The sequence below is a fragment of the Xenopus laevis genome, chromosome 7L (assembly GCF_017654675.1).
Source record: "Xenopus laevis strain J_2021 chromosome 7L, Xenopus_laevis_v10.1, whole genome shotgun sequence".
NCBI lineage: Eukaryota > Metazoa > Chordata > Amphibia > Anura > Pipidae > Xenopus > Xenopus laevis.
The window spans coordinates 3,214,829-3,232,307 of record NC_054383.1 but is presented as its reverse complement, the minus strand read 5'-3'; the positions used below and the strand labels follow the sequence as shown (position 1 = coordinate 3,232,307).

Here is a 17,479-nt window from a genome sequence, read left to right as displayed (position 1 = left end):
AGGGAAAGGGGGTTAGGGAGTAGAGAGACAAATGGGGGAGAGGAGAAATATAGAAGGAAGCAAGGCCGGATTTGTGGAAAGGCCACCAAGGCCGGGGCCTAGGGCGGCAGGATTTAAGGGGGCGGCATGCTGCCCAACCATACCCTCATTGGTTCAGAAATACTGAGGATGCGCAGGAGAAACTATAGTTTTTTAAAATTCCCCTGCACCAATCCCATTGCTCCAAAAATTTGTGCAAATAAAGGGGAGGGGACAGGGGCGTCGAACGACAGCGGTCTAGGGCCTCCACTATGTAAATCCGGCCCTGGAAGGAAGGGTAGAGAGAGAGAGAGGGGGGGGGGAGTAAGGCCAAACAGTTGGGGGGAGAATAAGAAAGTCAGTCTTTGGCACCTAATGTTTCCAGTTACCCCATTCAGACGCTGCCTCTATACAACACAAGAGAAAGAGCCAATAGTAATATCTGCTTCTCACAATGACTGTATCTTCTCCCCAACTATTATTTGTTGCTCAGACAATAAAGACAACTTGGTTTGATGATTTCTGGAGCAGACAGGACCAATGTGCCGCAGTGAAATTCCAACCAATGAAAACACCCGGAACCCCCAGTTCTCACCTGGGCAGTGTATGAACGACCACTCGTAGTTCTTCTCTCGTGGGCACAAACCAGTATCTAGAACCATCTCGCTGGTGTGTTTCCCCAGAGGCCTCATGGGACCCCGGGACGAGCCCTCCACACAACTGCCTTTTCCCGTGTTACTGGGGTCGTTGCACCAACCGCACCCGGGATGTTCCAGACACTGAGCGCAAGTGCGGAACCCGGAGCAGTTCTGGGCTGTAAGAGAAAGAGAGAATTTACTATTAAATGAAGTTCTAGACTGTAAGAGACACACAGAGAGAATTTACTATTAAATTAATTTCTAGGCTGTAAGAGACAGAGAGAGAGAATGTACTATTAAATGAAGTTCTGGGCTGTAAGAGACAGAGAGAATTTACTATTAAATGAAGTTCTGGGTTGTAAGAGACAGAGAGAATTTACTATTAAATGAAGTAGAAACAGTGGTGAACATTATATCTGGTGGACAATGGTGGTACTAAAAGAAGGGGCTAAATAGGATAATTCTGTTACTCAATGGGGGTAGTGTCAGACCCCCAGCAGGACATGTGAAAATAAGGATTAAACTAAGAATAAGTGAACAATATGAGGTTCTCAGCAGCCACCTGAGCAGGAGAACAAATAAACAGAGGTACCGAGATGCAGAATCTGTAACCTGGAGATAAAATAAAGGGAAACGGTGAGAATAAACTGATTTATCTGCTGTAATGCTGTCTATATATCAGGCCAAGGTTGCCATATTATTGCTGTAAATTAAAGAGGAATTTGATGCAAAAATCAATTTTTGGGTGAAGTTGCCCTTTAAAATGAAAGCTGAAGAGTAGAACATTTCGGCAAGGTGACTCCCAGGAGTCATGTGACAGCGGGTACTTTATAGGTTTAATATCAGTGTTATTATAGTTAATTCATTAGGAAGCGCTCGGATTAAAGGACAAGGCAAAACTAAATGTCGTAACTGTGGACTCCCCAATCCCCAGGCCCATTATAATAACGACCCAATATAAAATGATATCACTCTTAACGTCCGGCATTATACTGAATATTGGAATAAAAAGATCCAAGTCTCTTTCTTCCCTTTTGTTTCTCTGCCCTTAAACTTGAAGCTGTTCCTCCGTCGCCTGATAACGCTCTATGGAAATTGAATTTCTTCATTGGCGAGATAGAAAAAAAAAAAAACAATTTCAGAGAAAGCGGCTCCCATGAAGCCCCGCCGCGGCCGCCCTGCAAATCCCATTACATTTATTTAATAAAAATATATATATTTTATAAGCCGCTATCGGATGACAACTGAATTAAACACAAAACCTTTTTTTTTTGTGATTGCTGCACAAATGGAACGGACTGGCCCCTGAGTCTAAACTTTATTTTCTCATTGTCGTCCTTATTGATGGTTTCTGGAGCCCCCTGGATTCACTTTCAGGGGGGGGGGGCATGTGTTGCCTGGATGGGAAAAGGGCAGATTCTGTGTCACCGGGTTTATCAAGAAAAGGTCACCAGGAAGAAAATGATTTAACAACGTTCTACCCGATACTGAACATAAAGAAGAACCAGAGCGGATTTCTAGTCCTCGCTATACAATGTACCTGTCACATCCCAGTACATGAGCGCCCTCTAGTGAGCAGGATAAATCCATGTACAAACATAGCAAGAAATTGATTCATTTCTAATGGCATCATCAGTGTCCGACTGGGACATTAGGGGCCCACCCAAAAACCTTAGACCAGGGGCCCACCAAAGAACCACAGACCACGGGCCCATTTTCAGTACTATTATTCTTCTTCTCCTCACTCAACCTCTATTCTCCTAGTCTCTATTCTTTACATACTATAATAATATAATCTATTATTCCATCTATTTAGCCTCTTTGTTCTCATAGAAATAGGGGGGAATGATCATGAAATAGGCCAAATGTTTAGCAGCACAAGGGCTCACAGACACCTGGGCCCCCGGGACTTTTCCTGGTATCCAGGTGGGCCAGTCCGACACTGGGTATCATTCCCTGAAACTTCAGCCTCTGCCTTCCTTCCAAAATCAGCCTCCTCCCCACATAATGTCAGCCTCTACCTGTATATCAGCCTCCTCCCTGTGTGATGTCAGCCTACCCCAAATATTATATCGGGCCCCCTCAATGTATGATGTCAGCCTACCCCAAATATATCAGCCTCCTCCCTGTGTGATGTCAGCCTACCCCAAATATTATATCGGGCCCCCTCAATGTATGATGTCAGCCTACCCCAAATATATCAGCCTCCTCCCTGTGTGATGTCAGCCTACCCCAAATATTATATCGGGCCCCCTCAATGTATGATGTCAGCCTACCCCAAATATATCAGCCTCCTCCCTGTATGATGTCAGCCTACCCCAAATATATCAGCCTCCTCCCTGTGTGATGTCAGCCTCCTCCCTGTATGATGTCAGCCTAACCCAAGTATGATGTCAGCCTCCTCCAAGTGTGATATCAGCCTCCTAAACTGCACGTGTCGCTCTCATATTTCAGTGCATGAGCGCCCTCTAGTGAGTAAGATAAAGTTTTGTCCAAAGATACAGAAAAATATCTCTATTGATTTCTTACCGTATCACCCCCTGCTCTGAACTGTCGGCCTCCACCTTGTTTGGATGGTCAGCCTCCTGTCTGTATAATATCTGCCTCCCCCATACAAAATATAATGTAAGTATGTTCCATGTACAATATCAGCCCCTTAACTATATTATCAGCCTCTTGCTTCCCATCAAGCCAACACTTTAACTGACTCCCATTTTGCTCCAGTCCCAGCTGCCAATGCCAAAGACTGGGACCGGCAACTCCCTTTATATGAAGCCCACCGGGCAGTACGTACGTGAGCAGGTGGTGGTCTGCCACTCCAGGCACTGGCCGTAGGGAAAGGAGATGATGTAGGCGTTGGAATCGACGCAGCGCTTGGTGTTGCTGCACCACATACACTCCATCCCGTTACTGGTACAGTTGGAGCAGGACGTCCGCAGAGAGCAGGGCAACTTACATGGGCGAGCGTTCTGATTGGGGCTCACTGTAAGAAAGGAAAGGGTTAATTAGAATAAACCTCAACATCCCCAGCTCCCATCCTAAGTCCCTTACATCCTATAGGCCTCGCTGGGTTCCGGGTGCACAGTGGAGATGGGGACATGGGTGGGAGGACATGGGTGGGAGGACACCATATTCCTGATCTGGCAGTGGAAGCCCTTAGCACCGATGTGCACGTTGCACCTATTGATGTGAATGTGGGGTATATGGGTGCCCTCTACTTTACAGCTGCCTCGGGCCCCCCTAACTCTGAGCTTGAAAATATAAACTCACTGCCCACCCAGTCATTTATTAACAGGAGCAAAATTCTGCACCCAAATTAACAGTGAAATTAAACTGCAATTCTGCATTGTGGCAATTATGGCAAACTGCTTTGATGTTTTTTAACCTTGGCTGCGGCCATGTCTGCTACACTATCCCCTCCCCTAAACCTCCTGAGCTCCGCCCAGCTCCACCCCTGGCCCACCCAAACCCTGCCCTCTTTTGACAACCAGAGCTCCTCTTTGAACTAATTCACCCCTAAAGAGAGTACATAACCCCCACATTAATCTGAACTGGAGACAAGGATTTGTGTATGAGACAAGCCCCGGGCAGCGCTGAACCCACGAGACCCCAGTGAAAAGTGCAACTGTTTATTAGCGCAGGTTAGGTGATCGTGCCCCATACACTGATGCAGAAAACAATCCATTCGGATGATTTGCACAGATTCGTGCAATCTGGTTAAACTGTCACTTACGGGTCACATAGTCATTTACTGATCCAAAGGCTGAAGTGTCAATAAAATAAGTGAATTGTTTAATGAATGAGTATTCCTGCCTGGAGACTGGGCCCTGGTGCTGCCGCTGAAATGAGAAACTATTAAGATAAGGGCCGGTCTGGTACAGCCAAGTGATGGGCAATAAATTTGTGATTTGGGCACAGAGAAGGGGAGCAGAGAGACGGCCGCAGTGTCATAAAGATCAGCTGCTACTGACTGTGTATAACACACACACAGCTGCCTCTTTATTGCCTTCTGATGAAATATACACAGCCATTCCCTACACTTCCATGATATGGTTATGTACATACACATCCCCTGGTACCAGCACCTCATCTCCAGTCCTGCTTTATGGCAGCTGAGATTCTAGCTATCTGTATAACAGAACATTCTGTCCCAGTGGCTGCACAGATCCTATCTGATCCCCATTGTAAGCAGCAGTCCTGTCCTGCTTTATGGCAGCTGAGATTCTAGCTATCTGTATAACAGAACATTCTGTCCCAGTGGCTGCACAGATCCTATCTGATCCCCATTGGAAGCAGCAGTCCTGTCCTGCTTTATGGCAGCTGAGATTCTAGCTATCTGTATAACAGAACATTCTGTCCCAGTGGCTGCACAGATCCTATCTGATCCCCATTGTAAGCAGCAGTCCTGTCCTGCTTTATGGCAGCTGAGATTCTAGCTATCTGTATAACAGAGCATTCTGTCCCAGTGGCTGCACAGATCCTATCTGATCCCCATTATAAGCAGCAGCCCTGTCCTGCTTTATGGCAGCTGAGATTCTAGCTATCTGTATAACAGAACATTCTGTCCCAGTGGCTGCACAGATCCTATCTGATCCCATTGTAAGCAGCAGTCCTGTCCTGCTTTATGGCAGCTGAGATTCTAGCTATCTGTATAACAGAACATTCTGTCCCAGTGGCTGCACAGATCCTATCTGATCCCCATTGTAAGCAGCAGTCCTGTCCTGCTTTATGGCAGCTGAGATTAACATAACATACACAGTATATATATATATGTATAACGGATGCACCCGTTTGGGATTCGGCCAGGATTCGGCCTTTTTCAGCAGGATTATGATTCGGCCCAATCCTTCTGCCAGGCCGAACCGAATCCTTATTTGCATATGCAGATTGGGGAGGGGAGGGAAATCGCGTGACTTTTTGTCACAAAACAAGGAAGTAAAAAAATGTTTCCCACCCCTAATTTGCATATGCAAATTAGGATTCAGTTCGGTATTCGGCCGAATCCAAAATAGTTGATTCGGTGCATCCCTAATAAATATATATATATATATCTTGCTATTGTTTATTTCAAAGCCAGTGATTATTTTGAGGAAGGCTTGACTGGTTCCATATAAGCTTGTTCTTTCCCGTGAACTGACAGACGCACAAACAGCTTCGCTCGGACTTCACTTTAAAAATGTGTTTTTATTTCACGAGACCCTGGTAATGGCTGAGCTGAAGCTCTTGACTGGGTAATGGACTTGTACTGGATGTAATTGTGCCCAGAGGGACGGAGAACACAACAAAAGGTGACTGACCCTGAAGGAAGAAATCCGCAGAAAGATGCAAAGAGGCAATTTATTAAATGACGGGGTTTGGTGGATGAGCCCCAGCCCAGGGCCATTACATTCCGCCTTTGTTACACAGCGCAGGAAGGAGATGCCCACATCTGATATAGTCTGGAAATGATCATTATTATCCTTTATTAACCGTAAGAAACCCATGGGGAGAAAATACACACTCCTTGCAGATAGAAAATACCATTCATTATCGTGGGTAACGGCAGGGTAAGTCTTCAGTTATTACTTACCAACTGGCTTTTCGCACACAAGCCCATCTGTCATGGCGGTGCATGGGTTGGCCTTCAGTCCCGCAACCTCTGCCCTCTCCAGGTAGGCACAAAATCCCGAGTCACTGGGCTCCCCGGGCAGCCACTGGAGGGTGGTGTTGGTAAAGGGGCACATGTCTTCCCAACCCCAGTACGACACGTTGATCTTTCTCAGTCCCACCCAAGGCGACAGTTTCTGTGGAAAGAGAGAATGAGAAGAGACAAAGTGAAACAGACCCTAGTGCAAATGCCCATTGGCACCAACAGCAGCAGTGGCGCTGATAATCATTCACCAGCCCTATAATACAACCATACAGCTCACACTCTAAATATGGCCTTACACTAGTCTGTACAGTCAAGTCTAATCATTGGACCCCAGGGCTGGGCATGCAGATGCAGTACGAGTGCCAAGCTTGGCATAGCCACCTTCCTATTGTTCCTTTGCTTTGGGCAACAAACTAAGGGGCCCGTCCAACTAGCGCCATGATACAGAAATACTGGTTGGAATTAATGTACCAAACATACATGTAGGGGGCAGATTTATCAATGGTCGAATTGAAAATTCGAAATACGAATGTTCGAGTTTTTGCGTGGTCAAAACTGTCAAATTTGACTAGGGAGTTATTCCAATTCCTTTAGAGTTTTTCAAAAAATTCTAATTCGATTTTTGAGATTTATCATACTCTGGAACCTTTAAAGGAGAATTCAACCTGTAATAAAACCCTCCCCCCTACCCTGGGTAGAACCCACCCTCCCTCCTCCCCCCCAACTCGAATTTGACTATTTGCCACCTAAAACCTGCTGAATTGTTGTTTAAAGGGATACTGTCATGGGAAAACACGTATTTTCCAAAACACATCAGTTAATAGTGCTGCTCCAGCAGAATTCTGCACTGAAATCTATTTCTCAAAATTACCCTCAAACAGATTTTTTATATTCAATTTTCAAATCTGAAATGGGGCTAGACATATTGTCAGTTTCCCAGCTGCCCCCAGTCATGTGACTTGTGCCTGCACTTTAGGATGGAACTGCTTTCTGGCAGGCTGCTGTTTTTCCTTCTCAATGTAACTGAATGTGTCTCAGTGGGACCTGGATTTTACTATTGAGTGTTGTTCTTAGATCTACCAGGCAGCTGTTATCTTGTGTTAGGGAGCTGCTATCTGGTTACCTTCCCATTGTTCTGTTGTTTGGCTGCTGGGGGGAAAGGGAGGGGGTGATATCACTCCAACTTACAGTACAGCAGTAAAGAGTGATTGAAGTTTATCAGAGCACAAGTCACATGACTGGTGGCACCTAGGAAACTGAAAATATGTCTAGCCCCATGTCAGATTTCAAAATTCAATATAACAAAATCTGTTTGCTCTTTTGAAAAACGAATTTCAGTGCAGAATTCTGCTGGAGCAGCTCTATTAACTGATGTGTTTGATACAACCTGTTTTCCCATGACCATATCCGTTGTTTGCAGCCTTCCTGACAATCGAGTTTTTGAAATTTGAATTAAATTCGATTTGGGTTGATTCTATTCACCTTACTTTTAAGAATTCGATTTTTTTTTGGATAATTTTCAATTGGTCGAATTTCGAGTTTATCATACCAAAAGAAATGATCAGTACAATAGTCGGCCTCAGTCTTGCCCAATGCTGCCCGGCACCCCTGAAAGATTTGTGCCCCACTGAGCCCTTAAAACATCTATTTCTTTTCCCCCCTATTATGAGCTTGGAAAATCAATATGAATGACTGTTCCTTTAATCAAAAGCAAAAAAGTGCAGAAATCCATTCTTTTCTGACAAAAAAAAGGCAAACGTTCCCCTTCCAGCAGAGAACAATGCAGCGTTGGTTTATTCTGAGATGCCCTCGCTGTGCCGCCCCCGCAGCCCGACCCATTCCGTTAGCCCGGCTGATACCGTTAATCTGTCTCCGCTACAGTTTGAGTCGTGAGTAATTGCGCCATTTGTTAAAGGCTCCCTAATTGCTCCTGGAGCGGCCCCCTCCCTGCCCACGTGACAGCCCATATGGCTCAGTTGGAGGGGTCCGGCCGGTGAGTTATTTATCAGGACAGACTGAATGGGTGAAGCGGTGACATTGCCGTCCCTGCATGAGGCACCCACCTCCCACACCTCAGTCTTCTCATGGTGTAATATTAGAAAGTCCTCAGCGTGGGCATCTCATTGGCGCTGCTTCAAGAACCAGAGCTGGCACTGAGCATAATGGGAGTTGTAATCCTGCAAAAGCTGATGTATTTAAAGGAGAACTGAATCCTAAAAATGAATGTGGCTAAAAATGTCCTATTTTATATAGTGAACTTATTGCACGAGGCTAAAGTTTGAGCTTGTCAATAGCAGCAATGATCCAGGACTTCAAACTTGTCACAGGGGGTCACCATCTTGGAAAGTGTCTGTGACACTCACATGCTCAGTGGGCTCTGATTGGCTGTTGAGAAGCTAAGCTTAGGGCTCGTCACTAATTATCCAGCAGAAAATGAGCTTCCCTGGCTGTAATATAAGCTGATGCTACAGGTTTGCTGATTATTCAATTCTGATGCTAATTGCACTGGTTTCTGTGCTGCCATGTAGTAATTATGTGTATTAATTACTAATCAGCCTTATATTGTGACATTTCTATTCTATGTGTACTGTATATTGTGAGTGGGTCCCTAAGCTCAGTAAGTGACAGCAGCACAGAGCATGTGCAGTGAATCAGCAGAAAAGAAGATGGGGAGCTACTGGGGCATCTTTGGAGACACAGATCTTTACTGCTAAAGGGCTGTGGTTGCCTTGGGCTGGTACAGAAGCACAAAACATCATGTACAACATGTCTAGCTACTTCTTTAGTTAGGCTTTAGTTCTCCTTTAATGTGGCCGCCTCTAAGTCACACCATGGCAGAGACTTTGTGCCCATTGTGCCCTTATAATATATCAGGTGACCTCACGCACAGTGCCCACCGATAATGCCATAAGAATTAGAATTAGTGCCAGGTCCAGGTTGGCCTTGTTTCCTTTACATCAGTGCAGTCAGTTCATTAGAAGAGGCTGAATGGGGTCACTGGCACTCGCTGCAGGATTCAGGATTCGCTGCAGGACTTGTATAGGAGCAGGATTCCTCATCTTTCTATTCAGGCCTCTCCTATTCATATTCCAGTCTCTTATTCAAATTAGTGCATGGTTACTATGGGAAATGGAACCATAGCAACCAGATGGCTGAAATTACAAACTGGAGAGCTGCTGACTAAAAAGCTAAATAACTCAAAAACGACAAATAATAAAAAAAATTAAAACCAATTGCAAATTGTCTCAGAATTTTCCAGAATCATACTAACGGTTAATTTAAAGGTAAACAACCCCCTTTAAGTTGTATCAGCTCTTTCTATTGGCTGATTGCATCCCCATTCCAAATTGCAGTGTAATTAGCACTGCTGCTCAAACTCTGCTCCGAGCTGGGGTACCCGCAGGCTGGGTTTTAGGGCAGAACAGAACCTTTCCATTTTTGGTGAAAACAAATAAAAAAAAGAACCAATTTAAGAATTGCTGTGTGCGTATTTTAGTTTCAGGAGGCGTCCGGGAAAGAGGAAAAAGTCTTTAAATCTTAAAGTAGCTGAAGAGTCTCAGTACATAATCTTATTACTTATTTATAGAGCAGCAACGTTTGCCGATCTAATGTGCGCTGCTGGCTGTACTGAAATATACATAGCGAAGAGCTGCCGGAAGAGCCGTTAGTTATTCAGCCCGCATGCAAATAAGGGACGGGAACGAGGCACTTGCTGCAAAACCCACTGAAAAAACATTCTCATTCACTTTATTATTTAAGTTTTGTCTCTGCCGCTGTCTGTCAGTACATGGGCCCCGGGACTTATCTCAAAGGGGAGGTTCACCTTTAAATTAACTCTTAGTATGTTATAGAATAGTCATTTCTAAGCAACTTTTCAGCTTATTTTCATTATAGTTTTTTTAATTATTTGCCTTCTTCAGACTCTTTTCAGCTATTAAATAGGGGTCACTGACCCCATCTAAAAAACAAATGCTCTGTAAGGCTACAAATGTATTGTTATTGCTACTTTTTATTCCTCATCTTTCTATTCAGGCCTCTCCTATTCATATTCCAGTCTCTTATTCAAATCAATACATAGTTGCTAGGGTAATTTGGACCCTAGCAACCAGATGGCTGAAATTCCAAACTGTAGAGCTGCTGAATAAAAAGCTAAAAAAAACTCAAAAACCACAAATAATAAAAAATGAAAACCAATTGCAAATTGTCTCAGAATATCCCTCTCTACGTCATACTAACAGTTAATTTAAAGGTGAACAACTCCTTTAAGGCAAAAGGGAAACTATCATAAAACCTAAATTCCACTGGCTTAAGGTTCTCCTATAACTTCAATGGTACTGAGGCTTGTTGAGAATGTACATTAGCAGGAGCAACACCTGCTGGAGGATACTGAGCATTGCAGCTCATTAAACATATACAGTATATATATATATATATATATATATATATATATATATATATATATATATATATATATATATATATATATATATATATATATATATATATATATATAATACAGAAAAGCCACGAATATCCAGTAAATTATATCCTTATAAATGATGACTAGTGATGTCATCAGTTATGGTGACTAGTGATGTCATCAGTTATGGTGACTAGTGATGTCATCAGTTATAAACGGTGAGTAGTGATGTCATTTTTGTGACATAACTCACTAAAACTTGTGAATTATAATAAATAAAGTTCCCCTTGTTGGAAAATATGAGGATATTAGAAGTGACCTCGGAGTTCCATGACCTGTATAAAAGCAGTCGGCCGAAGGTCATGGAACTTATAACATCCTTATAATTTACAATAGGGGGTACTTTATTTACTATATACGATTCCACAGACATTGTAACACACGTGGCTTACCCATTACAATATAATATGCTAATGACATGCAAAAAGTCTGGCTCTTGGGGCTACCTGATTGGTGTATTTCATCATTTCGTCCAATACGAAATCCACTTCTTTGGAGGTGGTCAGGGAAGCGAGGCTGCCACTGAGGTTGTGGCAATAGACCCGGGCGTTGTCGTAACTGTCTCGGCTGGAGTTGATTCGCAGGCAAGCGTCTCCCACGTGGCTCCAGCCTTCACCGCACAAGTGAGCTGCAACAGGCAAATATAATAGTAATTAAATAAAGTGTCACCTCTGCAGCCCCACACACATAGTAGGGGTCATTTATAAAGACCGGGCAGATTTGCATTGCACCTGGGCAGTAACCCATGGCTACCAATCAGATGCGAGCTTTTATTCGACCTGCAACTGGATGATAAATGCTGACTGGTTGCTATGGGATACTGCCATAGTAACTGTCCCGTATTCCCCAGCTCTAAATCATGTCCGTTGGCCTTAGACATGGCACTTATTTAACATATTGTGATTGTTCCAGAGAAGGTGCCGCGGTGAGAACTCGCCAGTCGAAGGGAAATTCTTACATTTTTGCTCCGTGTGTTCATTGAAGTATTTCTTTTTGTATAAACTTGGCTTGAAAGTGTCTATTATATTTATTAAATGGTTGGGGGACTTATGCAGTTTTGTCTTGCCATTATGTATGATTTCTTATTGTATGCAGAAGAGACGACAATAAATGTGACTTTGATTTGAATTCTTACTTACCCGGCAAGGCCTGGCACTCCTGCTGTCTCTGGTCCCACTGGCAGTTGAGATTGAGGGAGCAACTCTTGCAGCTGGTCAATTTGTTGCAGATCTGCTCATTCCGGACATAGCACTTGGTATAGTTTTTCACTGACTGCAAATGAAACAGAGGGGGGGCAGAATTGAATCGATATGACTTTGAGAATGACGTGGCACCCACTTATTTATCAACCAAAACCTGGGGCACAGCTGTTTGCAGTAATGGGTATAGTATGGCAGCTCCAACTCATACATATAAATAAAAATATATAAATATATACATATAAATACAAATATACAGAGAAGGGAAAGTTCTGTGGCCACGAGAACCTATTCACCTATTGCTCACTATATATTTCAGAGGAAATCATTGGAAGTTAAAGCTTTATAAATAGGGTTTGCACCCAAGGCCCAATTACAAAATGACAGGGGTTGGAGGGAGGACTGGCCGAGGGGTGAAACACGGACTCACCACGCTGCAGTTGCTGTTCAGGGGGACACACTTCTTATCGTCACACCATTGGCATCCGTTGGTATTGGCCGTGCAGCTGGCGCAGTCGTTATTCTTGTAGCACCTGTCGTCTGTCGCCGCTGTAACAAAACGTTAGTATATGGGGTCAGGGGTCACCACTGAAATGGGAAACAGCAGAGGCCCAAAAAACTAGCACAGAATACACCCCATGAGCCCTTAGCCTAAGTGCCAGTCAGTCTGTAGGAGAGACAAAGGAATACAGGTACGGGACCTGTTATCCAGAATGATCGGGACCTGGGGCTTTTCGGATAACAGATCTTTCCATAATTTGGATCTTCATACCTTAAGTCTACTAGAAAATCATGTAAACATTAAATAAACCCAATAGGCTGGTTTTGCTTCCAATAAGGATTAATTATATCTTAGTTGGGATCAAGTACAAGTTACTGTTTTATTATTACACAGAAAATATTTATTTAAAAATTTGGATAATTTGGATAAAATTGAGTCTATGGGAGACGGCCATTCTGTAAATCAGAGCTTTCTGGATAAGGGGTTTCCAGATAATAGATCCCATACCTGTGCCAGAATCTGCCCTTGGTATCAGTTAGAGCTGATCTATAATGCTATCTGGGCATCGCCAGGAGTTATGGAGGCGCCGTATGGAGAATATTTTTTATAAGTAGAGAAAAATGTTCTGAAGCAAAAATAAAAATGATTTAGACAAGGTAAATTCTCTCTAATTCCCCCCAAACTTGCACTGAGAGTTTATGAGGCGCAAAAGTGGAATTCTCAGGCTCGGCACAAATACAACTGAAAGCTTTAATGGCTGCGCCGGTGCATAAAACTGCGACAAATGTACCATAAACGCCTTGAATAAACAGGGAAATGATATGTCAGGGGTACAGATATGTCACGGGACCAGGGCAGCCATGTAGGGGGCCCCCGAGGGTAAGGGGGGCCGGCCACGCCACACTTACTTGATTAGCCGGGCCCCCCATCTTTCTGAGAGCTGCTGACTTCGGGAAGGCATGGACGTTTAAGGGGCCCTGGCCACCAATTTTTTTTTCTCATGTGGGGTCCTAGCCACCAATATTTTTTAATGGGGGGGCCCAGGCCACAAATGTTTTTTATGGGGGGCCCTGACCACCAATATTTTTTTTGTTTTTTTACTTGTTGGGGGCGGACCTGTGGGGTGGGGAGGGCGGACCTGTAGGTGGGGCTTGCGGTGGGCGCAGCTCAGGGGCCCAGGAAATTTTGTCGTATGGGGCCCTGCGATTTCTGATTGCGGTCCTGCACGGGACTAATGTCATAAAGGGGTGGATCACCTTTAAAATTTAAATTTAATATAAGTTTCATCATACTGAAATAATAAACTTTCTAAATACAACCAATTAAATACTCTGCATTGTTTCTGAAATAATCAAGTTTATCTTCACTATTCCTCTCTCAGCATCTGTTTCTCTTCATTCTCTCTTCATGCAGCAGTTGGGTGTCAGATATTCATTGACAGTTAGATCCAATATATCTTATAGGGGGGCTCCTTTCCTAGCAGATGTATTAGAGCTCACTCAAATAACTGATTCCAGTACAAACAAAATCTAACAAAATAACTGCCTTTTGCACAAATTCTGCATGTAGAGAGACATGATGTCTGGTGAGTTTAATAGAGTGAGCTCTAATACATCTTCTAGGCAAAAGGAGCCCCCCTATAAGATATATTGGATCTAACTGTCAGTGAATATCTGACACCCAACTGCTGAATAAAGAGAAACAGATGCTGAGAGAGGAATAATGAAGATAAACTTGATTATTTCAGAAACTGTACAGAATTTTTAATTGGTTGTATTATTATTTCAATGTGCTGAAGCTAATATTACATTTTCATTTTAATGGTAGTTCCCGTTTAAGTTATCTTTGAGTATGTAATAGAATGGCCCATTGTAGGCAACTTTTCAATTGGCCTTTTTTTTCATTTTTTATAGTTTTTGAATTATTTGTTTTCGTCTTCTGACTCTTTCCAGGTTTCAAATGGGGTCACTAACCCCATCTAAAAAACAAATGCTCTGAAAGGCGACTTTTTATTACTCATCTTCCTATTCAGGCCTCTCCTATTCAAATTCCAGTCTCTTAATCAAATCAATGCATGGTTGCTAGGGGGATTTGGACCTTAGTAACCAGATGGCTGAAATTGCAGAGTGGAGAGCTGCTGAATAAAAAGCTAAATAACTCAAAAACCACAAATAATAAAAAATGAAAACCAATCACAAATTGTCTCAGAATATCGCGTTTTACATCAAGTTAGTTTAAAGGCAAACTTTTAAAGGACAAGTAGGGCCAATAATGGTTTCTTTGACTTACAGGTGGCCACATACCTGATTTATTCTGGCAGTTGGCTCTAAATAAATAGCGACCAGCACGGGCGGATTCCCAGGAGACGCAGTGGTCCTTGTCCCACAGGCAGCGGATACCTTGCACGGCACTGGTGCACACTTCTTCACTGCGGAAGGCTTCACAGCTGGGGGGCTTATACACAAGGATGTCATTCAGGAGAACGCTGGAAAAACCCCCAAATATGAACATGGACCTGCAGAAGAGGAACAGAATCAGCAATGGGACCTGATCCCTGGACAATGGGCAAAGCTGTAGAAATCAAAGCTTGGGTTGTGTTACTATCCTGCCAGGCTCGCGGGCACCTTCCCTAGATTAACAATCTATAGTTACACAAAGTTACACAAAGTTATATAGTGAATAAAGTAGCCCCTCTTGTAAAATATAAGGATATTATAAGTTACCGAGGAGTTTAATGACCATATAAAAGTACGAGGCCGAAGGCATAGGGATGCACCGAATCCAGGATTCGGTTTGGGATTCAGCCAGGATTTGGCCTTTTTCAGCAGGATTCGGATTCGGCCAAATCCTTCTGTCCGGCCGAACCAAATCCTAATTTGCATATGCAAATTAGGGGTGTTGCGGGAAATCACGTGACTTTTTGTCACAAAACAAGGAAATAAAAATGTTTCCCGGTCCCACCCCTAATTTGCATATACAAATTAGGATTCGGATTCGGTATTCGGGGGTTCGGCCGAATCCAAAATAGTGGATTCGGTGCATCCCTAGTCATGGAACTCCAAGGTAACTTCTAATATCCTCATATTTTGCAACTGGGGGTACTTTATTTATTATAATACACAAGTTTCAGTGAGTCATGTGACCGAAATGACATCACTACTCACCGTTTATAACTGATGACATCAGAACTCACCGTTTATAAGGATATAATTCAATAATAAGGATATTCATGGCTTTTGTGTATTATAATGAGATTTTGTGCACTCACCGTAAAATCTTTTTCTCTCTAGTAGCTTGGGGGACACAGGGAACCATGGGGTATAGCTGAAGCCATTAGGAGATAGGACACAACAATAAAGAAAACTAGCTCCTCCTCTGCTGGCTATACCCCCAGCGGGCGGAGCCTAGTCCAGTTTTGTCCCAAAGATGGAACGAAATAGGTTATAATTAAGTAACTCTAATAATTAACTTGAAACTTATCACATACCGTATGTAACTGAGAAAAAACAGTAGCACGCCTCCATCCAGGGAGGGAAGCCCTGTGTCCCCCAAGCTACCAGAGAGAAAAAGATTTTACAGTGAGTACACAAAATCTCCTTTTCTCTAGTGTCTGCTTGGGGGACACAGGGAACCATGGGGACGTACCAAAGCTGTCCCCTAATATTAGTAGGGTGGGAGAGGCCCTAACTGGATTTTTCTATTGCAGCCTGAAGCACCTTTCTGCTGAAGCGTGGGTCTTGTGCCGCAAATGAATCAAAATGGTAGAATTTTGCAAATGAGTGGAGCGAGCTGTTCAGCTGATGCCTGATTTCGGAAGGCCCAGATCGTGCTCATCCCTCTAGTAGAATGAGCCTTAATCTTGTCTGGAGGCGTCAAACCTTGTGCCACATAAGCTTGTTGTATAGTCTGTTTGATCCATCTGGAGATTGAAGCCTTTGTGGCAGGAGATCCCTTCTGTGGCCCTTTGCACACAACGAAGAGTGAATCTGTTTTTCATACCTCGCGGACCCTGTGTGGATAAAACTTTAGAGCACATACTGGATCCAAGGAATGAAGGGCTTTTTCCTTGGATTTGCCCGAGACGGACAGAATGTAGGGATGGTTATTTCCTGGTTGATGTGGAATGCTGAAAGCACTTTTGGTAGATATCGTGCGAAGCTCTGTCAGAGTGGAAGGGGAGGAATGGTGATTTGCAGGAAAGAGCACTGAGCTCGGACACTCGTCTTGCTGAAGCAATTGTAATAAGAAAAACAGTCTTCCATGCGACCCACTGCAGTAGTATGGATGCCAACGGTTCAAAGGGAGCCCTCTGAAGAGCCTTTAGAACTATGGTGAGGTCCCAGGTAGCCACTGGTTTTCGGAATGGCGGAGCCACATGTGCTACTCCCTGGAGAAAGGTCTTGACATCCGATAGGAGGGCTAGCCTCCTCTGGAATAAAATGGAGAGAGCAGAGATCTGGGATCTGAGAGAACCAAGGGATAGTCCTAAGGCTACTCCTTCTTGGAGGAAATCCAAAAGGTTAGGCATGGAAAAATTTTCAAAGTTTGCTTTGTGTTTGATACACCAGTGTCTGTAACTGGTCCACACTCGGTAATATGCTCTGGCTGATGTAGGCTTTCACAAACAAAAAAACTAGACTAGGCTCCGCCCGCTGGGGGGTATAGCCAGCAGAGGAGGAGCTAGTTTTCTTTATTGTTGTGTCCTATCTCTTAATGGCATCAGCTATACCCCATGGTTCCCTGCGACCCCCAAGCAGACACTAGAGATATATATATATATATATATATATATATATATATATATATATATATATATATATATATATATATATATATATATATATATATATATATATATATATATATATATATATATATAGAGTAAAAATAACCAACAAGCAATCAGTTGGGTTTACCCATTACTGACGACGGCCGAATGTCCGAAGCGGTTGACGTCCCGATGCAGATTGGGCTTCTGTAGGACCCTCCATTCATCACAAGCTACGGAAG

At 43.4% G+C, this 17,479-nt stretch overlaps 1 protein-coding gene across 1 annotated transcript in view; it reads right to left on the bottom strand.

The window, feature by feature from the left end:
- LOC108695699 (attractin-like protein 1) overlaps positions 1-17,479 on the bottom strand; it is a 372,498-nt gene that overhangs the window by 256,350 nt on the left and 98,669 nt on the right. Inside the window, exons 12-19 of the mRNA XM_041570143.1 lie at positions 17,386-17,470; positions 14,773-14,984; positions 12,398-12,516; positions 11,908-12,040; positions 11,215-11,396; positions 6,226-6,439; positions 3,451-3,639; positions 614-832 (exon numbers count right to left, since the gene is read on the bottom strand). Coding sequence (XP_041426077.1) covers positions 614-832; positions 3,451-3,639; positions 6,226-6,439; positions 11,215-11,396; positions 11,908-12,040; positions 12,398-12,516; positions 14,773-14,984; positions 17,386-17,470 — 1,353 coding nt within the window. The remainder of the gene's footprint in view (positions 1-613; positions 833-3,450; positions 3,640-6,225; positions 6,440-11,214; positions 11,397-11,907; positions 12,041-12,397; positions 12,517-14,772; positions 14,985-17,385; positions 17,471-17,479) is intronic.